Genomic DNA, 24582 nt, shown 5'->3' on the forward strand with positions numbered 1-24582 from the left:
GCGATTTCTGGCTGTGACCTTGAACAAGTCCATCTCACTGCTTTGGACCCTAACAGCCCCCATCTGCCTCACAGGGCTGCTGTGAGAGGTGGAGCACTTATGTGTATTTCTAGTGGGGGCTATGGAGTCAAGCAAGGGAGGGGGCATGGCGGTCACAGATGGAATTAGAGATAAGAGCTCTGCTCCTCTAGCTCTTATGACTAGCCTGTTAAGGGCAGAGTCTGAGAAATGGGCTGATTGCTCAGATCTTGATCTAACAGGGCTGGAGGACATGGGGAGAGGTTGATTAATGGCATTTAAAAGCTTGCCCCAAGTTGGGTATCATGGCCAAGCCCATTCTGTTATTTAGGAAGGCTTGACAAGAGTGCCTATTGTCTTTCTTCTTATAACAGTGCCATGCCGAGATTGCTCGTTTTGTCCCTGGGGACAAGAAGTTGGCAGTGACTGGCTTCTGTAGGATGTCCTGAGGAAGACCTGCTCAGTTAACAAGCCCTGACTGCAGGAGAAAGATTTTTACCTGTGGGGACCAGTGAGTGTGCGCCCCAGAGATGATTCATTCATCCTTTGGTTGGTTTCCTCTCCCAAAGAGAGAGAGATTGAAGGATAAAGGTTAATATGCTTTTTCCCCCTCCTCGTCATATAGTCTGTTGAATGTGGACAGACTTCAGCAGACATTATCACAAAGCACCCATGGCTCTTACCTCATTACCATTCTTTCATTGGCTAATATTTGTTGAGGACAATCTAATAATAGGGAATATTCATTAAATACTGTTCTAGGTGCTTAACATCAATTAACTAACTTAATTTTCACATCAATCTTTTAGGTAGACAACTATTATTGTCCTGGTTTTATAAATAAAGACATTGGGGAACAAAGCAATTATACAGTTTCCCCAACAACAGACAGCTAGGGAGCTGCAGCTCCAGGATTAGAACCCGGGTCATCTGGCTCCAGAACTTTCACTCTGAAGCATCTATGCCTACATGAATACAAACTTGAAACAGACAGGGCAACAATCTCCAGGGGCCCACGGTTAGAGGCCAAAGCTATTCTAGAACAATCAGGCATCTTCTCAAAGGGAGAGCACACTCTGATATCCACGTAAGAATAGATGGGATTCCGAGCTTAATATTAGAAACTTGCTTTTTGCCAGTTATGATCTGTTTACACACAAGAGAAGGAGGGCCTCTCTCTCATTGTGTGAGAGAGCTTCACGGCCTCTGCACCAAACATTCTAGCCGCACTGGGAGGTCTTCTTCTTCCCACACCACAGTTCATCTCCTTTCTTCTACGGAAGGCACATGTGGATACCATTTGATTTCCACCTCCTGAAAACTTTCTTCAAGAAACAAATAAAACACTAATGCCATTTGAAACCCAGGATTTCACCACAGAACTGATGTTTCCTGTAAGCATTTTCTCTCTCTGCCCTTCTAGACAAAATGCCCTTCGGGTCACTGGGGACGACCCTCAATGTGTATTTTACCAGTTTTCTGTGACCACTTTAGTCAAAGTAAGCAACATCTTGAATTTGCCAGAGAGAATTGCCACTGGAGACAAAAGAGGAAGGGATCAAAATGAATTCCCACAGGAGTAATGTAGATCCCTACAACAGTATCCATGGATCCACCATCTTGCTTAATAACTAAAGGCAAAACTCCCAGAATGCTCATGGAGCAGCCGTGTGTGACCATTCTCTCTTCGCCCCACCAGAGGGTCACCCATCAGAATGCCGCATTCCTGTCAGAATGACTGGTTACTGTTTCCCCAAGTACAGGTTCATGTGCAATAACTGACCCCAGAGAAACAGAATGGCACAGTGTGAGAGCTTGTCACATTAAGTGATCAGAAAACCATTGCCAGCTGATAGAACGGTTGATGGTGCAGAAGTGATTACAGACACTCCCCATGGGCCAGCTCGGAGCTCCCGCCCAAGCATCCAGCGGCTGCCAGGCTTGGGGCTGGGACTCAATGAGAAGAAAAATCTACTCAGGGAGAAGTGATAGTTTATTCACTCCAGTTTCTATAGCCCTTTGAAGTGGATGGTGGTGTTGGGATTCCCAGCCTAACATTTCAGTTCCAATATACTTAAAAAAAAAAAAAAAAGTGCTTCTAAAAGATTGGGATGAACTGAAAAGTCTAAGGTAAATTAAATCTTGTTTCCCTGGACTGGAGGGATTTGCTGCTTAAATACATTCTAGGGTGAATTTTCTCTCTCTCTCTCTCTCTCTCTCTCTCTCTCTCTCTCTCTTCCCCTGTCTCTGAGGATGGGAAAAAAAATTCTTTAATAAAGAGAATCATTATTCTGAATTTACTTTATAGACAATTTGTGGGGGGGTGCATATGTTCAGTTTCTTGTACATTTACTGAAAGTCAAGTCAAACTCTTCTGCCCATTTACCTTCACCTGAGCCGGCGTTAACTCTGCCTCTCCCAGCCCGAGTTGGCGGCATTCTGCCTCAGTGGCCCCAGCAAATTTCTTCCATAGTCTTTAGAGGATGGCGCGGACCAGAGCCACTGAAGCAGACTGTGAACTGCAATCCCGTCCAAGACCAGACCGGATCCAAGCACGATGGAAGAAAGAGAAAGGGTCTGAAAGGAGAGCCGGGTGGGTTGCTCCTGAGAGCGGACTTTCTCTCTGTACCAGCCCCTCAAATGCCTGATCTTGTCCCTTCCTCTGCATCCACGTGTGGGAACCCAGGAGAACAGCTTCTATAAATGGCTGCTCTTACCATTTGGGAACCTTCCAGGGATGAATACCCTGAAACCTTATTTCTGAGACCTTATACTAGCCTACACAGACTGCATGGTTATCGCAGAAACTTTAAAAAACTCCCAGAAACAGAAAAATGTCTCTAAATATACTGTAAGAACCCAGATTCTGGAGTCTGGCTACAAGGAAGCTAATCCTGGCTCCACCCTTACTAGCTGTGTGCCCTTCCTCAAGTTCCTTAACTTCTCTGGACCTCAATGAGCTCATCTGTAAAAAGCGGATAATAACTGTCCTTCCAACGTAGGACTGTTGTAAGGATTGAATGAACTCGTGTGCATAAGCCATGAAAAGTGCACGATCTAGCAAGGGGGCCGAAAATTTCAGTATGTTCATGTGACTAGAAATGCACGTGCCAAACGGTTAACAATAGCAACCTCTAGTTGCTAAAAGGAACAAGGGACGTCCTGGTTTTCTTTCTTTTTGTGCTTCTTCCTATTTTCTCTCTTTCTGTTGCATTAGAAACTAATTTGTAATTGGAAAAATAGATGTCTTTGATAAAAGAAGAAACTTTCAGCAAAGCTCCCAGGGCTGTCTGAAGGCCACGGGCAAGGTGAAGAGGACAAAAGAGCGGTGACAACAGGGTGAGTGGGCAGAGGGATGAAGGGGAAGTTTTTGTTCAGAGATGCACTCGTGGGAGCCCTGAGGCTGGCTGGGTCACCGAAGGTGAGGATTTTGAGAACCCTTCTATTTTTGACGTGCTTGGTCCAGCAGCCAGGTTCATCCGTCATCAGATGAGCCCGGCCAGCCTCATGGCTGACTTTCAGCTCCGACACTCCCCACGATGGGCCTAAAGGGCCAAGAAGACATAGCCCTTGTCCACGCACAAGGCCAGCCGTGGCTGTGGTGGGGACAAGGGTGAGGGCAGACTTGCCCCCTGACCTGGAAGATCTCCCCCGACCTCGAAGGCAGGAGCTGGAGCTGCCCTTCCTTCATTTGCATGTCTAGGTAATTACAACTCATGAAAGTATCTAACCCATTAGTTAAAACCCGGCCCCAGCATTTGACTCTGACCTCCTGCGGCAGCACGGGCCACACGCTGACTCCATGCTGCCTGGTTTGTCCTCAATTTATAAGCAGCACAGCCTATAAATAGAAACCCTTTTGCTCAGTTCCCCAGGAGGCATCAGCAGGTTTTCCAGCTTGTATGTGTTTTCTTCTTTCTTTTTTTAAAAACCAACATGGGAGGCTTATTTTCCCTGCCGGCTGCTCCCCCGCCCTCTCCCCCAGTTCAGTCTGGGGGCACGGGGAGCTGGCACAGCACCTGCAGCTCCCGACGGTGGTGGGGGGGGGGGGGGGGGGGGCGCGGGGGTGCTGCCTGGCTCGGGTCCTGACCCGCCGGGCCCCACTCACCTGTAGATCCTGTACCTGGTGGTGAAACCCTGGCGGTAGCGCTCCATGAAGTCGGCATACTCCTGGGCGCGGTGGAAGGGGCCGCGGTCGGTGAGGAGCCAGTCCAGGGGCGGCTGGCCGGCGGAGGGGGCATGCTGCTCGGGGAGCGCGGCGGCGGCGGCCGTGGCCGAGACCGCCAGCACCCAGCCCGGGAGGCCCAGCGCCAGCAGGGTTGCCCATGGGGCCGCCGCCCGCCCGAGCCCTCTAAGCCGAGTGCCGCACTGCCGCCTCATGCTTCTCCCGGGCGGTTGGTTTCTTCATTCTCTCGCCACGCTCCCCCGCTCTGTGCCGCTCCTCCAGGGCTCCTGGAACTAGAAAAGTCCGACACGGCGATGTCAGTTGGACACCCTGGTCTCAGCCCGCACGGGCCTGTGCGCCTCGCACGTCAGGAACCCCCTTATGCTAACGACACCTCCTCATCGCAGGCCCTGGGCAAAGTGCTCGAGGCACGTGTTCCCTTCGATCCTTAAAACAATCCTAGGGGGAAGACCGCCGTCCTCGTTTTCACACATGTGAGCGTGAGGGTTAGGGAGATAAAGAGGGAAGGAAGAAACCACATTTTTGAACCCTGGAGGTCTGCCCAGCCGTTCCAGTAAATTGCTTCCCTTCCTGTGTTGACTCAACGCCCTCTGCTTCTGTCTCCCTCCCTCAGAATGTTCGCTGGGGGTCCGTCGCAGCCCCACAGCGCCCCCGCTGCCTCGGAAAGCTTGAGGCCAGGTGAACGGAGACCCCGCTTCTCGGGCAGCCAAGCGTGCGGCACAGAAGTAGGGAGGTCCCGTGGTTGCTGGGAAGCTGGGGGAACTTGAACAAACCACTCCCCTTCTCTGGCTGTAGTTTTCTCCTACAGAAAATAAAGGGGCTTGATGAGATAATATCTAAGACTCCTTCCAGCTTTCAGGATCCGATTCCCTCTTACTGAAGGCCGCACAGGAATGGCGTTAGAGCGGGAAATCGGATCGCCTACCATCAGAGAGCAGATCCGAGTGCACACGAGGCCTATAGTTCTGTCTCCACAGGGCATGGGAGCTCCCTGATGGCAGGGCTGTGTATTCTTCTGTCCCAGGTCCCGAGAGCAGACAGCTGGCGTTTAGAGACCCTCCTTGAAGGAGTGAATGAGCATATGCCCGGCCTTCTCTGAGTAGAAGGGAAGGGGCCAGGCAAGAAGATTCTGGCCTTCAAAACTCCTGACTGCCTGTGACTCCTCATATTTCATATGGCCTTCGATCTCCAGCGCCTGCACCTTGTCTAAGAATAAACAGTCATCTTTACAAACCTTTGGGCAGACACAGAGGACTGATTCGATCCTATGGAGGTCCTTACAATTGCATTTGTCCCTCAGATCTTGAACAGCACATGCCGTCTCCCCTCGCCAGGAGCACTTCAGTGCTAGAATGTGCTAGGATGCCTTCTAACCCTACCCCCCAGGACCTGTAATCTGTGGCCTTGAGGACTTTCTCTGGCTGCCAAAACCAAGGAGACAGGCTCTTTCCTTGGGGATGAAACAAGGATGTTAATTCTCTGGTACTTCCAGAGCCCTGTAAGGGCAGACAAAGTAGCCTTCAGCATCTGATTCACGCCCCCTTCCAGAGTCCCCAGTGTCGTCTGCAATGGCTCCAGTTCAACAAAACCACCAGACTTCCCTTGGACCGGTGTGAGCCCTGAAGAGGCTTCCGGGAGGCGGGGCCAAGCATGAATCCTGATACGCAAAGCCTAAAGGCTGGCCCGCGTGTGAGAGACCCAAGCCTCAGCGTTTGTACAGGATGCTTTCAGGAGGGTTGTGGCCTCCTCTTGGAAGGATGCATGAGAATATGCACCTTCAGACTCACTCCTCCACCCCAGCTAGGAGGTACTGACCACCTACTATGTAGTCCTGGGTGATTCTTTTAAAAAAAATTTTTTTAATGTTTATTTTTGAGAGAGAGAGAGACAGAGCGCAAGCAGGGGAAGGGCAGAGGGAGGGAGACAGAATCTGAAGCAGGCTCCAGGCTGGCTCTGAGCTGTCAGCACAGAGCCGCACGTGGGGCTCGAACCCACAAACCGCGGGATCACGCCCTGAGCCAAAGTCAGACGCTTAACAACTGAGCCACCCAGGCACCCCTGTGCTGGGTGATTCTTAGAAGCTGCCCCAGTTGATTCTCACAGTAAGTTTGTTACAATGGCGCGATTATTACAGGTTTGCCTCTCACCGGGACTCGGCGGAGTTGCGCTAGGAAGATGCAGAGAATATGCACAGAATATGAGCTTAGATCTGGTTCCATGTCCAGACCTTGCCAAGAAGGCTGTGCCTACCTAAAGAGCCGGAGCCACCACAAGACAGACCCTCATTTCGTGCACTGGTCGGGACAGAGGCCAAAAGAAGAACACGGAGGTGACACCTGCCTTACTGGGTCTCAGAACATAGCACAGAATTCTGATCATTAAAATAGGTGATGCTGACACACAAACTGGATGGGCAGATCAATGACATAGAACAGACAGCTCAAAAATAGAGCTCATTATCAACAAGAGCTAAGCATACACATATCCATATGAAAACATTACAGACTAATTGGGTAGGGGATGGAATATTTTAAACATCGCATTGGGAAATTAGTTCCAGATGGATTAAAAAGTTAAATATAAAAAATAAAATCATAGAAGGAAGAAAAATCCCTGAGTGTTTTATAATAAGCATGCATTACTCTTGAATCAGGGGAAAAGTGATATAAACTGAAAGGAGTCTGCCTCGCACATGGGGGGGGGGGGCAGGACTTGTTTTTACAGGATGTAATCTGATGAGGATGCCCAAAATATTTCTCATTTGATCATTCACACATTCAGTTCTTGAGAAGCATAAATTGGGAACTCCTAAGACACTATGCTAAGCATTGATTACACAAAAGCAAGGACTCGCTCCATTATCTGAAGCTCTATTGGTGATTAATTCCTCTTATAAAATACTGTTCTGTTTTTAAAGGCATGTTGACGGAGGGGAAGGGAGAAGGGTCATTTTGGAGACTGGGGCTACTTGACTCCGCAGGCCAAGGCAGCAAACACTATGAAGTGGAAACGCACGGACCGGTGGGAGAACACTGTGGAAGACAGGATTCTAAAATGGCCCCCAGGGGCGCCTGGGTGGCGCAGTCGGTTAAGCGTCCGACTTCAGCCAGGTCACGATCTCGCGGTCCGTGAGTTCGAGCCCCGCGTCGGGCTCTGGGCTGATGGCTCAGAGCCTGGAGCCTGTTTCCGATTCTGTGTCTCCCTCTCTCTCTGCCCCTCCCCCGTCCATGCTCTGTCTCTCTCTGTCCCAAAAATAAATAAACGTTGAAAAAAAAAATTTTTTTTAAATGGCCCCCAGGACTCCCATGTCCTTCTGTGCACTCCCCCACATAATCTCCATGTCCTTCTGTGCACGCCTTGCATAATCTGCTCCCTTTGAGTGGAGGCAGGACCTATGAATATGGCCAGATACTACTAATCAGTTACTAATCACTTAATTTTGAGTTGTTCAAAGGGGAAAGTATCCTTGGTGGGCCTGACCTAATCAGGAGAATGAGAACCCTTAAAAGAAAGTGAAGTGTCAGAGAGACAAGCTCCTGGTGATGTGTAGAAGGCAAACAGCCATACTGTAAATGGCCTGTTGGGGGGCATGCAGCAAGGGACTGTGGGTCGCCTCTAGGAACTGAGAGCGATTCCCTGTCAACACCTAGTAAAAAAAAAAAAAAAAAAAAAATGAGAATGACAGTCATAGCCCAAGAAAACAAATTCTGCTAACAGCCACGTGAGCCTGGAAGAAAACCCGGGGCCCCAGGGAAGCACCGCTTCCCTGACTGACACTTTGATTTCAGTCAGGTGAGACCTGGAGCAAGAGGACCCAGCTAACCCATACCCGGATTCCTGACCCCCCAGAAACCGCGAGACCGTAAATTTGTACTGCTCGATGCCACAACATTAGTGGCAATTCATTCCACAGCAATAGAAAAAATAATACAGACAACATAATAGATGGGAATACTCCTCTCCCGTCCTGTGCAAAAGCCTGGTCTGGTGAGGGGTTTCCGTGCTCCCTGAGGAAGAACCATCTGTTGTTCTCGGCACGCGAGAAAGCTAGCATGGCAGTTTCCTGAGCAGAGTGGTGCTGTTCACCTCCACCGCCCCCCCTGCTGTCTAGATTACAGACCCCTCAAGGTCAGAGTTCAGGTCTTTGCTTTTATCATTCCAGCCCTCACACATAGTTCGTCCTCAAATTTATGTGACGACTCAGTTCCGCGCGTTTTATAGAGGGATCACGGTGAGCCAGGGACAACACGTGGCATTGACTCAGCTCCTGAACTTCTTGGGCCCTGTGCTCTGACACGGAGGTGGGGGGGGGGGGGGGGCAGTGGCGGCCGCCACCTCGCCTGCCAATCAGGAGTTTTCTGAGGACAGGTGTGAAAGGCTGTGTGCTCTTTGAAAGAAAGGAGATACGTTCCGTCAATGTGTGCTTCTTGCCATTCTTTGTAATTAGGTTTTTCAGAGCTCACAATGTGCTGGAACCTGCCTGGTTCTAGGAGTATCAGCTTTGGAATCAAATGGTTTTGATTGCCGGGGCCAAGTCTGCTGAGTGCAGCAGGATCGCCTGAATGCAGCGCTGACTGCTCCCAGGAAACATTTGGCCTTGGAATCCTACGGCTTCCGCTTCGTCGCTTTTCCTCGGCATCTGAAGACATCCTGACGAAAAGATCTCTTTTCAAGAGGGAGAAGTTTTCAACCGGTTTCAAAACTTTCTCTTAAAACATCTCTAGACTGTGTTCCCTCACCTTTAAAAAAAAAAAGAGACAAAGTAACGGCTGCACTGACAGTTGTGCGAGAACTAGGCTCTTTCAGGGGAAGGGCTCTGGGGCCATTTCCTGTTTACGCTCCACAAATAATATCACCAGGGATTTTGTAACAGCAAACGTCCAGCAAATTATAACCATCTCAATTCTCCTGACTTCTGGTGGGATTGCTAATATTCAGCAGGTTGAAACAATTAGCACCTTCCCCACAATGCTTCCAAGGGTCGTTTCATGCTAAAGCTGACTGTGTAAGTAAACCTCCATGTTCCGCGTGAGTATTGTTAAAGTCATGGCTGAGCTAGCTCCTTGAGGAACAAAATACAAATGTACTTGTGAGAGCCAAATAATTCCATTTACTTACACTACACCTACGACAGAGTTTTACACCTACACAAATAATAAATTAGCCTTGGACCAAAGGCACAAGTGAAATAAGTTCATCGAGCCGTGAATAAAAGGGATTACGGTTTTGCCAACAGAGAAAATCAAGTACAGACCAAGTCACGTGAGAAGCAGGCAGTGCGGCCTTAGAAATGGAGAGAATCGTATCTCCACCACTCTGTCAACCAGCTGAGGACCTGGGGGAGGGGGGGACAGTGTCATGTTCTCCTGGTGGTCTCAATCTCCATTTATGCCCGGACCTGTCGATATGCAGAGCAGTTAGGATCTGGGGCGTCCGCTGCTCCCGTGCTAAATCTTGGCAAATGAGATGGGAATAGAGTCTCCTCAGGACTCCTGGGTGGCTTGGTTGGTTAAGCGTCCTACTCTTGATCTCAGCTCTAGTCTCTATCTCAGGGTTGTGAGTTCAAGCCCCATAATGCACTCCACCCTGGGCGTGAAGCCTAATTAAAAGAAAAATTTTTAAAGAAGTAGAGTTTCCTCTCTGAAAACTAGTCTAGAGGGAAGGTCACTTATCAGAGGAGTTGAGGGCACGGCCAAGCTAAGCTGCTGTTAGAGTCCAGAAGAGAAGGAGAAATAGAAAGTGTCATTATAATTAACAAAATCATTCATTCTATCAACAATGGTCATTAATAAATGCCAGCATAAATCACTTCATATTTGTGTGGCAGTTACTGCTTACGAAGAAGCACAGGTGATACAATTACACTTGAACTTCATCTTCCAGATTTTATCCCCTTTTAACAGATGAAAATGCTGAGGCCAGGAATGGATGTGAGCTGCAAGAGGGAATCAGGTGTTTCAGCGGTAGATCAATGTCTACCTGCTTTAAAGCATTTTTTAACGGTGATTTATTTTTGAGAGAGACAGAGTAAGTGGGGAAGGGGTGGAGACAGAGGGAGACACAGGATCTGAAGCCAGCTCCAGGCTCTGCGCTGTCAGCACGGAGCCCAAAGTGGGGCTCAAACCCACAAACCATGAGATTATGACGTGAGCTGAAGTTGGACGCTCAACCAACTGAGCCACCCAGCCGCCCCCAGGTCTACCCTCTTCAGATCCTCCGGTATCCCTTAACATGATTCACATCGATAAAACTACGTAGGCTTTGCCACTTATACAGGTTCCCTTGGGAGCAAGTCACTTCCCTCTGGGAGCGTCCTCTGGTCATCAGTGAATTGATTTCAGAGGTAAGATGATCCCTAGGATCCTGCCCAGTGCCGAAATTCCATTATTCTATGCAAATACAAGGGGCGCAAATATATGGGGAAAGGCATTAAGATTTCAGTCCTATTTGGGAGGAAACTCTGTTTCAGGAAGGGAGTGAAGCATATAAAAAGTGAGGTATAAAGCCAAAATCCTTGCCCGTTGGAGCAGTGACATTTCATAAAATGATTAGGCAGTGACATTAAATAAGTTTTCAAGCCATTTGAGTGGTTAATTGGCCAACTCTATTGAGGAGATGTTTTCTTGACTAAATCTGAGGGTGTCTTTGGTAGAAACGCACAGAAAGCGTGATTTGTTCTTGTCCTCCACCACATCTTGGTGTGAATTCGGCCTCCCCTTTGTCTAGAAAGGGCGGACAGACAAGAGAAATGACAGGGCGTTCTGGGGTGGAGATTCCTAAAGGGCAGGTAGATGTGGAGTGCTGTTAGTTCACCTCAGTGACTTTCAGTCTCCCCTCTCGTCGGGATGAGCTCCAGCCTCCACGGCGCGTTTGCCCTGGTCATAGGCTCCTGGTTGCACTTCCGAGAGCTTCCGTCTTGGCCGTCGTTCCCCGTGTGAGCCCAGGCAGATGTCACACCCCGACGGCCATGTCTGCTGTAGGCTCCGTGACACAACCTTCGGTTTCTCCCCCAGAACCGGCCTGGAACCATCAAGCTACTACATTTGCTGCATTTCCCGACCGCTGGTCAGGAAACAACTTAAAATAGGTGAGGCATATGGATATCCTCCCTGCATAAGATCAGGGGAGCAAGATTAATGATTATGTGCGCAAAGGTAAGAGCTAATTATAATGACTGTTTCCTAAATGTTCTTACATTCATCTGAGACCTCTGAGAGGAGAGGGTGGAAGAGGGGAAGGGCCTCGCCGAGGTCACTCCGGAGAAGCAGAAGGGACACTCAGACATTCCAACTCCAAGACCTAAAGCGCAGATGTCCTCATCCTCACCCACTTCTGTCCTTCAAACAGCCCGTTGTTAAGCAATTCCTATGCACAAGGAATGTCCTAGGTGATGGCACTAAATCTGATGCACAGACCCAGAACTTGCCCTCACGGAACAGGAAGAAAGTATAGGACTTGGGGGTCCTAGGAGTTTAAAAGAACGACACACACGCGTATGCCCATGCGCGCACGCACACACACAGCTTTAGTGACAATTAGACTTTGTAGGCTCCAAATTTATAGGTTTCTGCTGTGTGATAACCAGCCCTTCACTTGTCAAGGGCGGACTCATCTGTCAGTCGTAGAGGCTTCGTACGCGCCTGGGGGATGTCCTTGGCACCTTCCTTGGAGAGACAAGCCACCTGACAGCCTTGCCCACAGCCTCACGCGGTAAGGCCCGGGTCGCGGTGTGCGACCAGGGAGGCCCCTGTGCCCCGGGAGCTTCTCTTGAGGTCACGGAGGCCTCCAGAAAAGGGAAAGAAGGCAGTGCTGATCAAACAGAACCTCTAAGCGAAAGGTGGTCTATTTCGAAGCCTTTAAAACCTGGTCTCCATGCAGATCAACCTTCCTCGAAACCACTTCCATTATACTCCTTTAGGAAAGAACAGCAGTTCCTTGTGGCCCTGAGATACATCCGCCCTCCTCTGCCACACACCGAGACCCCCGCCAGCGGGTCCACGGACAAGCGCCACAAGCCTAGGCCAGCGAGTCGAACTGCCCGGCTTCTCACGCTGGCTCCAGCTCCCTGGCCTCAGTTTCCTCTTCTGTGATGTATATTCAAAAAGGATAACAATACTCATGCCTCCTCATAGGGTTGTGGGGATTAAGCGACCTAACATTTACAAAGCCTCTAAAAAGTGCCTGGCCTGTGGTGAGTGCTGTGTATGTGTTCGCTGTTATTTCTTCCAACGCTTCAACGTAAGTATCAGAGCCAAAAAGAGTCCACAGGCACCGCCTCATCCACTACGGGGTTTTGTTTGCTTGTTGCTGTTTACAGGTAAGAACGCTGGAGCCTGAGAAGGTAAAATCTCTGTTAAAGAGATATGTCCCCGTTAGCCTTTGGGGATCTCTAGAGGTCACTCTGAGCGGCCTCACCGGTCCTGCTCCCCAGGCCCTCCATAGTTAATGACTCAGAAGTGGGCAGTCCATCTGCCTTCATCTGTGGCCTCTGTCACCTGAGCCTTTGTTATCTGCCTGTGGGCCCTAACACTGTGTGCATTTCTGCCTTCCCCTCCTCTCCGTGAGTCTGTGTCTGCCTGTGACATCTTTTAGACTCATTTTCTCCCAACAAACTTCTCAAAGCTTGGCTCTGTGTTTATTACTTGGTAACTTTGCCTTCTTTGGGTCCCTGATTAATTTCCACCTGATCATGTCATAGAACTGGGGGAAACGGGGTGAGATCCTGAAAATTAGCTAGAAATCATCCAGTGGTTCTCAGCAGCCGGGAGTGTGTGCGGTGTATGTGTGTTGGTGAGAGTGATGATGGGGGTGGGGGTTGGTATAGAGACAGAGAGGGAGGGAAAGGGAGAAATAACCGATGTCCTAGGTTGGGGTCTATTTCTGTGTTTTGAAATGTTTTGCAAATCCCTCAAGGAACTTTTGATGCAACTGTCCAGTGCGAGCCAGTGATGGGATCCCCTTCACAATGGACAAGAGATGAGAAAACGTAGGGCCACAGAGGTGCGGTGAGTTATTCACAGTCACGTCGCTGACTTGGGGGCAAATCAGGACGTGAACCTGGCCTCCCAACGCTACGCCTAGAACTTATTCTGTCTATTCCACACGTGTCCGTGAGAAATTGACATTTCCAGAAGTGGGAACCCATGAGTTCCAGAGCCCCCATCGTGATCATCACCAATTATTGCACAGGCATCAATTACTATGTGCCAAACACTGGTCTTTAAAACTTTCCATTCATTGACTCATTTAATTTTCACAGAACCTTAGGAGGTGGATGTTGTTACTATGCCCGTGTTACACTGGGGAACGCTCAAGAACAGAGAAGCCAGTAATGTTCTTCCAAGAGAGTCCTCAGTATGGTCAAAATGACCTAAAACCTAAGATCCACAGACTTTAATCTGTTAAGGGAGCTGTAGTCACAGAGGTTATCCTGGATGCCTCTAGGTCCCTCACTCTCATTTAAGAAATTGCTACGGAGTGATGAAAAGTCTAAAATCTTAGAGTTTAAAAGTAGGTCTCGCCCAAAATCATTTTCCCGACGTGGATGAAGACATTTAAGCCTTCTGCTTTTGGGGAAGCTGTGTGGCTCCTGTTTAGATGGCCTGTCAGCATGGCCTTAGGAGAAGGCAGTTACATATCACTTGCGCTATCTTAAAATTCATAAGGCCAGGCATGTTCCCCCAACCTGGGCCCGGGTGGACGACCCGTAGGTGCTGGTTCCCTGCACAACCCCTGAGTTACTGCGCTCTTTCCTCAGACCCTCCAACCAACTGGGCCTGTGCCCAAGATCCCCATCCCCTCCTTTCTACCCAATCTTAGCGTGTGCATCTCAGGTAAGGGGTTCGCATCCTTCTTGACTCCTGAACCCGCTGCCCTCAGCTCCCCTACTTGCTGTTGTAGGAGACAGACCTCCAAGAATTGCCTACCCTTTGGCCTAATTCTGAACTGCCCCCCCCCGCCCAAGCTCTTTTTGTGTTCCTCTTGACGCGTGCTGGCCAAAGCTGGTCCTCCTGCGACCGAGATCATGCCAATTGCCGCCTGCCTCTGGACGTGCCCCTCCCTGGGTCCAGCTACTGAGTCATTCGCTCCAACCCCCAGCAGACTGCTGGTTCCATCCTCCAGAGAGGAAACCTTCTCCATCCTGCCTCCTTCCCACCAGCCTGGCTTCCGCTGCTCAAGCCCCAGCTCGCTTCCCAGCAGATCCAGCTTCTATATACACACAGGACAATTTAAGTATTTCTTTCAGGCCTGAGAAGCCAAAATAAACCTAAGCCAATCACGTAGAAATTGCTCACCACCTTGCGGGCAGCCCCACCGAGGTGGGGCTGACGAGCAACTCTCCATCCTGACCCTCGGCCCTCAATGCTACTCTTGCTCTTGGCTTCCCGCCATGCCTGTCACTGAATCTGAACTTTTAGCCCAAGCTCTGCCCTATTTGGGCCTTGGCACAGACCAGAATGTAAAATGATAATTCCCTGAGCTGTGCCAAACAGCGCAGAGCTCCCGAGATGTTACAGATGCAGCTGTGACCAGCAAACACATTGTTTCCGGGATGGTGTTTGTAAATATATGAGCTGCCCGACAGCTTGTGGAATTAAATATAGATGCTACATCACAAAGTCTAGCTAAAATAAACTAGATGCTGCTCAATGAATGTCAATAAGTACATGGAGAAAGAATCATTATCACTTTTCTGCAGCACAGTCCAAGGAACCCAATCCTAAGTGGGTTTTTCTGTTTGTTTGCTTGCTTTTTGAGGAAGGCAACGTTTCCCCCCCACACAGGCTTTTGACTGGTCCCGGTGGGCAGCCGGGGGAGGGTGGCATGCAGTGACCGAGTGGGCACGATCGGGAAGGTTGCTGCGCTGGGTGTGGTGTGTATGGGGTGGTGGCCAGAGCCAGCCCATCTGAGGTTCCCGGATGGGCCAGGCAATCACAGTCAACCTTTCGGGATTGCTGGCTTTGAGAAACCATTTCTAGAAGTACGGTCTGAAGCGCACTGGCGGGTTCGAGAGACATGATGGAAAGCAAGCTGATCCATCACGGCCAGTCCTCTCTCCCGTTCTTGAGCGGAATGCCTCCCCTTCCCTCGCACTGATTTCTACTGGCTGCTTGTATATTAGCAGCCTCTTAAGTGAATAACGGCAGGTTACCCGAAGCTGGCGTTCACACACTAAAATCGGCATCCCGAAGGAGGTTTCTGAGCGCTCTAGTTCAGCCTTCGGCTGAGAAGCCTTGTTGCCCTGCGATCCTGGGCGTTACGCAGAGCCCACGCTGCTCTGCCCGGACTGCCAAAACCCCACTCCAGGAGGTGGTGCAAAGTGAAAGGCGCTCTGAATTCGGGGCGACGTCAGTGTGGCCCCGAGGAGTTCAGGTTTGACTTGTGCCGATCATTTTGAACGTCTGCAACTGCCACGCTGTTGCCCATTGAGTGTATTTGTCCGTGCGTGTTCCCTCTCTGGCTCTTTAGCACCAAGTTCTCTCTCCACTACAAAGGGGAGGCGCAGACCTAGGTAGACCGCGGCAGCTCCAGCACCGTCTGGGTCCTTGTGCAAAAAGGTTTCTGAGTTTCCGGTAGAAGAGCTAGAGTAATTCTCTACAAATCGTAATGCAGACTTCCTTCTGGCTCACCCTGCCACGGACTACCCAGACTACTTCTGATAAATTAAACCCTTTCGAAGATGTGGTGATAAGTTTCCCCACTTCCTTCCTTTTAGGAAAGCTAATAAATAGCTATTCATTCATCCGACTAATGTTTATCGGACAACGAACGTTTAGCTAGAATGTAAAATGCACGAAGGGGACGGTGGAAGGGAGGCTGGAAGGTAACGCTGGGATTTCTTTCAAAGAAAGGTGAGGGCAAATCCTTACAATAATCCTCTCGCGGCAAGCCTGATTAGCCAAAGCCACACTAGAATGACTGTGCTGACCGGGATTTACAGATGTCCACAACTGAGTGACAACTGAGGCTTGACTCTGCAGCTTCTGATTCAAAGCAAAGATCATTCTCAGCCTAATTTTGAATTGTATCATTGATTTTCAGTCCAAATCTTTGGAAAAACAGTAGACAGTAACTCCTAAGAACTTGGGAAATTAAATCAAATATCCCATTCCTCAAACTTGGTAACAGAGAATACAGTTAAGACAGAGCCAAGTATTTATTCTGATGGGTCTCCAGTGTGTGTGTGTGTGTGTGTGTGTGTGTGTGTGTGTGTGTGTGTGTGAGAGAGAGAGAGAGAGAGAGAGAGAGAGAGAGATTTGCCCCATGAGACCTTTCTCAATTTCCAGAGAAATATTTGGTTGCAACAACTTGGAGAGGGGTGCTATTTCTCGTGGGTAAGGCCAGGTAGCTGTTAAGCATCCTATAATCCACAGGACAGTTCTAATAATTCCCTGACTCCAAATGTCAGTAGTGCTGAGATTGAGAAGCTCTGGCTTAGGCCAACAAATTCTAATAATCTCAGACTCATACAGTATCTCTGAATACTGGAAGGCCAACTTTTTAGAAAAGTTTTTCATGCACACCTAGTTTGCCAACATATGTCATAGTGGTAAAGACCAAAACTTCTCATCCCCACAATCCCTCCTTCTAGGCTTCCTGTTTCCTGTTTAATTGGTCCTTGATAACAACAACAACAGTTAAAAGACCCATTTATTGACTTATTTTCTACTGGGCACTGTGCTAAGCACTTTACTATCAACAAAGTAGATAGTACTAATCCACAAGCAGTTAATATAAGGAAAATGAGATTCTAAGAGATTTAGAAACTTGTGCACCTCCCTCCCTCCCTCCCTCCCTCCCTCCCTTCCTTCCTTCCTTCCTTCCTTCCTTCCTTCCTGTTCGGGCGGTTAGCCAATAAGTAAGTATATTAAGGATAACAGGAGCTAAATTTCTCATGGTCAAAGAGAGGAGTTGGAAATATGGAAAGAAAAAAAGCTAGAATAAACCCTCTGGTTTGGCCTGATTAGAAGTATGAATTCATATTTCTAAATCTAGATAGAGAAATAGAAGGATAGAGAGAGAGAGATTGACAGATGAACAGATGGGGAGATAAATAGATGTCAGAGACAGATAGAAGTGTGTGCGTGTGTGTGCGTGTGTTTGCACATTAAATATAATATGATATTCTGGGTTGGATTCTGGAATAGAAAAAAGGATATTAGTAGAAAATGGATGTAATCTAAATAAATTTTATAGTTTACTTAATAGTATTGCACCTATGTTAATTTCTTATTTTTGACAAATGGACCACAGTTACAAGATATTAAAGTTAGGAGAAGCTGGATGAAGGACACACAAGACCTCTGTGCTCTTTCAAACTCTTCTGTAAATATAAAATTATTCCAAAGTAAAATTTTTATTTAAAATTAAAGTGTATATATGCATATATATACAATAACATATTATTGTATTAAATTCTGTATGTATTAAATGTACATATGTACGTATATGCAATAAGGTACATATGTGTATATATGTCTACACAATAATGCATACATATTTATATGCAATACATATACACACACATACAAGCTATCTCTCCCAATTCTGTCCACCCCAAGTATGTCCAGTAGGACTCACCTCACTTTAAGATCTTGGTTTCTAAGTCCTATTCCTTCCACCAAAAGGAATCAGGGATTGTTGGAGAAATGAATGATTACAGGCCTTTGGCAGTTAAGGTGTAACATGAACTTGGAACATCTTTTTATGACAGAAACATCGGTGTCCTGGCAAATTTTTAACATCCAGCTCTCTGGAGGAAAAAGTTCTGATCGTAGCATTTGCCAGTTTCCGTGGTGCAAATACTTCCCAACATGCCTGATTCCAAGCTACCCACTTAATGTTAATGACTCACACGTTTCCTGAAAATTTTGTAGTGGGCTCCCATAAGCCATTGTAAGCTCTAGCAAACTACTGGGTTCATATGTGTATATGTATCTCCAAAGAAGGATGGATACATGTCAAAAGGACACAGAGCCGGCTTGAAAAGGTTCCCGTCATGGATTCTGGGACAATTTGAACATCAAAATAAATATTGATAGTAATGGATTATATTCCTTTGAGCAAAATAAGAATCTATGAGGCCACATTATTTACACACACATACAGCAATACCCAGGGAGGGGGGAGCTTTCTTATAATTCTTATAATAGAATGACAACTAATAAATGTAAAAAAAGGATAGAATTAGAAAACCATCATTTAGGAATTCTCACGGTGATAATCCATTCAGAAAAGAAACATAAATCAGTGCTAAACTGTGAAATACCCCCATTCTTCATCAAAGAAGAATATTTCACAGTCTCAGAAGATCTTCCTCCAAATACTTACTAGTTATACAAAGAAAAAAAAAAACTTTACAGTGGACAAACTGATAGCTGCCATCTTACTCTAGTGATCCAAGTTAACATCACCAGAATTTAGAACCTTTTAAAATTCTTTTTAAAGTTTATTTATTCATTTAGAGAGAGAGAGAGAGAGAGAGAGAGAGAGAGAGAGAGAGAATGGGAGAGGGGCAGAGAGCAAGGAGAGAATCCCAAGCAGGCTCCGTACTGTCTTGTGCAGAGCCAATGTGGGGCTTGAACTCATGAACCATGAGATCATGACCTGAACCAAAATGGAGTCTGATGCTTAACCGACTGAGCCACCTGGGTGCCCCTAACATCACTAGAATTTAGACAAAGAGAAATCATGTGCCACCTGACAGGACCCAGTGAGATCACATCACTTCTAGCACAGTCCAGGCAAAAAATCCCAACTTGAATTCAGCACGAAGAAACATTACACACCCTAAACTGAGAGATATCCTATAAAATAGCAAGCCCATAATCTTCAAAAATGTTAAGGTCACGAAGATCAGAGAATGACCGAGGAACTAATTGTTCCAGATTGAAGGGCACTTTAAAAAAGACACGCCAACTACAAGAAATGTACAGTCCTGGGTTGGCTCCTTTGTTATAAAAGACATTATTGGGTCAGTTGCAAAACTTCAATAGGGTCTCTGGATAAAGGGCATCTGGCGAATTCTTTGTACTCCTGTAGGACTTTTTTTATGAGATTGAAATTATTTCCTTGTACAAAGGAAAAAGGAAAAAAAAGAAATTCATACATGATTACAGAGCTCACGCAACCAACACTGAAACCATAGTTGTTCTAACTCTGACACCTGGGTGAATTACCGATCCATAATTCAAAAATATGTTTGTCTATTGAATTGTAGAGGGATATCTAAGATACAGACGGATCTTTCTTATTTAGGACAGACAGACCCTCATTATTTACATCTTAGGAGATACAGCTAGAGACTTGATACACGTGGCTGTATCCAGCATTGTCCAATAAAAATATAATGCAAACTACACAGATATTTTAAATTTATTACCAGCTACATTAAAAAGGTAAAATTAAGCAGATGCAATCAATTTTAGTGATATATTTTATTTAACCTAGTGAGTCCAACATATTGTCATTTGAAATAACTCTGTATGGTGACAGATAGTAACTAATCTTATCATGGTGAGCTTTTCATAATGAGTGTAATTGTCAAATCATTACATGATACACCTGAAACTAATTTAATGTTGTATGTCACCTATATCTCAATTAGAAAAATAAAAACACAAATTTTTGTCATTTGAATATGTAATTAATATGAGAAAATTATTCCCAATATGTTTTGTATTTTTTCACACTGACTCTGAAATCTAGGGTATATTTTACACTTACAGCTCATGTCAGTGGAGATGCTAAGTTTTCATCGGCAATACTTAATTCTTGGGGCGCCTGGGTGGCTCAGTTAGTTAAGCGGCCAACTTCGGCTCAGGTCATGATCTTGCGGTTTGTGAGTTCGAGGCCCGCATCGGGTTCTGTGCTGACAGCTCAGAGCCTGGAGCCTGTTTCAGATTCTGTGTCTGCCTCTCCCTCTGCCCCTCCCCTGCTTGCACTGTCTGTCTGTCTGTCTCGCTCTCAAAAATAAATAATAAACATTAAAAAAACATTTTAAGGAGCACCTGGTGGTTCAGTTGGTTAAGCGTCCGACTTCAGCTCAGGTCATGATCTCACGGTTCGTGAGGTCAAGCCCCACGTCGGGTTCTATGCTGGCAGCTCAGAGCCTGGAGCCTGCTTCAGATTCTGTGTCTCCCTCTCCCTCTCTCTCTCTGCCCCTCCCCTGCTTGCACTCTGTGCCTCTCTCTCTCAAAAATAAACAAACATTAAAAACATTTTTTTAATTTTTTAAAAAAGAATACTTTTTTGTTTAGATTTGAAATAATTTACAGTTGAAAAAAGAAATCACATACCCAACGTATTTCCAAGCACACTTAAATTTTTTCTGATAACTGAATTGAGCAGAAGTTTTGAAATTTAAATTAATGAAAATGAGGTAAAATTTCAAAACTTAGTTTCTTCGTCACACGAGCCACACATCAAGTGCTCAACAGCCCCATATGGCTCATAGCTACCATATCGGACAACACGGGGCGGGATAGGTCCACAATTCATCTGCTCCTATGTATCCCTGTACATTAGGGATACATTGCTCACACCATTCCCCTACACAGAGACTCTAACTTTACACCATCCGGAGCAGGAATACTCTTTCCATCCTGTTGCCGTTAAGCATAAAGACTTTGAGTGAAGCACGGTTCCATAGACGTGAAGGGACCAGAGGTCCTGCCTCCTCGTTTTCTGCCTCTGCCTACTAAATTAATCGCCCTTAAATCATGGCCGCCTCCGGACTAGCACTTGGGTAAATAAACAGGGGAAATCCATGGCAGAATGGTACCACAGAGGCAAGTTCTTTACGATGAAAAGCACTAGACAGACATTGATAGTTCAGTTTATTTTTATTATTAGAGGCCAAAAGCGGCGGACGTTGCCATCACAAAGATTTTGAGCAAGTCCCTACATTTGCTATTTTGGCTTCTCCATGGTAACAATAAAGAAGACGCTCTACCCTCTTCAGACCAACGGTCACACACCTCCAGTGCCGAATGAAAGGAGCAAATATTGCAAAGCTATGCTCTCCCCAGAGAAAAGTGTTACCAGTCAATTTATACCGGCAATTGTTGCCAAGTGCTGCAATCATGGATACCCTTCACTCCCTTTGTTAGATTTCAGGCACGTCCAAATTTTCTACAAAACATTGCATTATTTTTGTCATCAGAAAAAAAAAAAAAAACAACCTTTTTCTAATTAAAAAAAGTAACGTAAGATATTAGGAGTGCTGCTCTATCTCTATGTGTCCCATCATCTCTATGACTGAGCAAGACCTGAGCCAGCTGCCCTGGCTGGAGAGCTTCAGCTACCGACGCGAACAGCCGGTCAGCTAATCCTGCCATTTCCAACCATCTCAGCCGCTCACACTTGCTTGTTCCCCGCGTGTGAGGCCGAGCTGGGGTTTAGTGGGAGCCAACAGAGACAATTCATCACACGCGTTCACAACCTGCCGCCCCACCATCCTTGATATCCTGCCAAATCTACAGCCTTGTGCTCATTCAGTCCTTGGCCAGGCTGCCCATGGGGATGGCCCGGGCAGATCCTGGAACTGGCACTGGTGGTTCAGCAGGATGGGGCTTTCTGTCTCACTCCATCCATCGTCGCTCTGTGCCCCAATGAGCGGCCCAAAGGCTGAAAGTGCCCTCCTGACATCGCAGCTGGAGGACCCGGGGAGCAATTACCCATACGCTTTCTGGGCTCGCTGTCCCCTGAAGTTTCAATTAAAGATGCTCTCAGTTCTTCTGTCTTGTTTTTCTCATCCTGACTTAGGACCCTCCCCTCCCCTACAGGGCCACTGAATACCCGGGTTCAGACTGTCGTCGCAAACGCCAAGCGACACCATTCACTCCATAGTCTAAGCAAGTGGCTCCCTGTGTTGTTGAGCAAAACACAGTTGTATCCCGTGCAGTCGTATCCGAGGGCCTGCCGCATCCTGCATTCTCTCTTCGCCTCCGGAATGACACTTAAGCCACCACGTTGCTGATGCACCACGACTGTAAAGGGATAGAGAGAGCGCGTGCAAGCGAAGACCCAAAAGGCAAAGGACAACCAAGGTTGACTCGTCGGACCACGTAGGACACCTCTGGGTACCATCCACACGCCCCCAGAGTAGAGTCCCCTGACGTGGCTTGAAAGGGTTCAAACATTCGAGGCAGTGACACAAACAGGGAATGCGGGGGAGGAGACGCCGGGGAGTAATGTGCACGGTTTGCAGATGTAGCAGCTGGGAGCTATTTCTCTCAAGGGCAGTTATCAGCAGTTGGGGGGTCACAACTGCCACCACCATGGGCATGGAGGGAATGGTAAGCGTACTTCTTCAAACACTTAAATTCCCATTTTCGTTTTTGGTGTATTCACAGACACAAAGCTATCCCCGCCCCCAACTACAAAATGCCTCTCAACATTGTTCTTGAACCGACCCACACACAGGCCACCCCTCGTTCCACAAACATCACTGAGCTTGACTTCGGCAAGAGTCCACAGCAACTTTCCACTCTCCAAACCAGGACCTTTTAGTACTTGTAGTACCTGTAGCTCCTCCTCACTGAGTAGTGACGGGGTGCTAGGCGATGTTCTCTCTGCTTTACATACACTGTCTCACTGCATCCGCAGAACAATAAACAGCCTTGCGTTCTACTGATATTTTACCTTTATGGACGAGGAAATGAAGAGCTAAAGAGATTGAGTAATTTGTCAAGGTGCCAGCGTTTTATGGCCGGGACGGGTTGTCTGGTCCAGAGCCGGCTTGTAACCACTGGGTTCTACCCTCCTCAGTCCAATTCTCCCTCATCACCCTGGCTTCTTTGCAGCTTTAGGCACTGCTGGCCTCTCCCACCTGGCTTCTCTCTCCCTTTGCTTCTGTTGATCTCCGACTTCTCTTGCTTTGCCTGCCTCCCCCCGCTCCAAAAGCAGGTTCCTGCTCACTCATATCATCCTCTATCCATTAGCACGGCTCTGTCCTCTCCCGCCCTGCAGGTCGGGGAAAGGAAGCAACCAGGAAAAAAACTCTCATAATGATAGAGAAAACTCCCAGCAAGATGGCGACTACATTGGCAATTGACATCTGGAATTCTAGACTTGTAGAAGGGCCCCATGTTTCATAGAAGAAGAACCGGAGTCCAGACTGTGATTACAAGGTTTAGGTCTATGTGGCCAGTTAATAATGTGCGGGCATCAGAATCTAAGTAGGTTTTTGCCACCCAGAGACCTTTCACTGGAGCCCACTCTTCCAACAAGACTATGGTCTTAACAAAGACCCGGGGGGCCTGTTGTCCACACAGGACTTGCACGCTTACGGACCCAGATCCCGATCCCAGGGCAACATTTATTTTCCGCAGCCCACTCTTCCCCATCAAAGCCTCTTTGTACCTGAATTTCTACCCTCCCTTTCTCTTCGGTCTACCTGCCCACCTGCGATCTGGGTTTTTCCAAGCTGTTAGCCCTCTGGCTCTACTAACATCTTTCTTCTTCTATAGGGTTGTTTTCAGCAGGATGCAAAGGCCATTAGTAAATCAATAACGTTTTATTTAGAAAAGGGGGGGAGGAAAGGACCTGGAGTTTTTAATTCAGATCTAGCAACTCCTGGGGCATTATCAGGAGCATTTTAAAACTAGGCCTTTGAAAAGCATGATGCTGCAGCTGTTGGAACTTGATAGCTTCCTGCCCATAAACGGGAGCAGCTTGCCATGGGTGGGATCATTAGCCGAAACCTCCCTCTCCTGTGCTGGGTACGGCTTCCTCTAACTCTAATGCCATATGTGCAGTCTATTGCTTTAGACCTCTTTGTTTTACTCCTGCCTCCTTCCCCTTCTCTCCATTCATCTCTCTCCCTGTCTCCACACGTGTCCTCTTCCTTCTTTCTAGGAATCTTTGCATTTCCACATATCGGTGTGTTGCCGCCGTCCAATGCAGCAAACACTTCCACCGGGGCAGTCTCGTCAATGAAGCCCCCTCGAGCATCTGAAGCACCAACCTCTCTATGTTCGCAAAGATGACCCTCCAAAGGTCAGCACGTGCCATGGGACCAATCTTTGAGGACTCCTGTCATTGTTCTGCTCCTACTCCTGTTCCAGCCTCACTGCCTGCGGGCAGAAAACAAAGTCATGGATCTGTATGGGTATGAATGGGACAAGAGAAGTGATGGCAGGGGCACACACGTGAAGGCCAATGTCATGGTGTCTGAAACAACACACTTAAGATTTGACCCTATAACACTGCCATTCTGCATTTCCTTTGATCCAGCAAGTCTATCCCTGGACGAGTGTTCTGAAGATGCACACGGAGATTCAGCTACAAGGATGGTTTATTGCTTGACAACAGCGGAGAGAGAGAGAAACTGAGCTACTTATGTTTCTGAAGTATATTCTTTACCTGTTACTGTG

The 24582-nt window shown here is 47.4% G+C and overlaps 1 protein-coding gene across 4 annotated transcripts in view; it reads right to left on the reverse strand.

The window, feature by feature from the left end:
* Positions 1 to 24582, reverse strand: part of BRINP2 (BMP/retinoic acid inducible neural specific 2) — a 127504-nt gene that overhangs the window by 60403 nt on the left and 42519 nt on the right. For all 4 annotated transcript variants that reach the window (XM_040446699.1, XM_040446701.1, XM_040446700.1 and 1 more), the window contains exon 2: positions 4127 to 4476. In XM_040446699.1, coding sequence (XP_040302633.1) covers positions 4127 to 4398 — 272 coding nt within the window. In that variant the 5' untranslated portion in view covers positions 4399 to 4476. The remainder of the gene's footprint in view (positions 1 to 4126; positions 4477 to 24582) is intronic.

Source organism: Herpailurus yagouaroundi, unplaced genomic scaffold (assembly GCF_014898765.1).
Source record: "Herpailurus yagouaroundi ecotype Mexico unplaced genomic scaffold, PumYag 195, whole genome shotgun sequence".
NCBI lineage: Eukaryota > Metazoa > Chordata > Mammalia > Carnivora > Felidae > Herpailurus > Herpailurus yagouaroundi.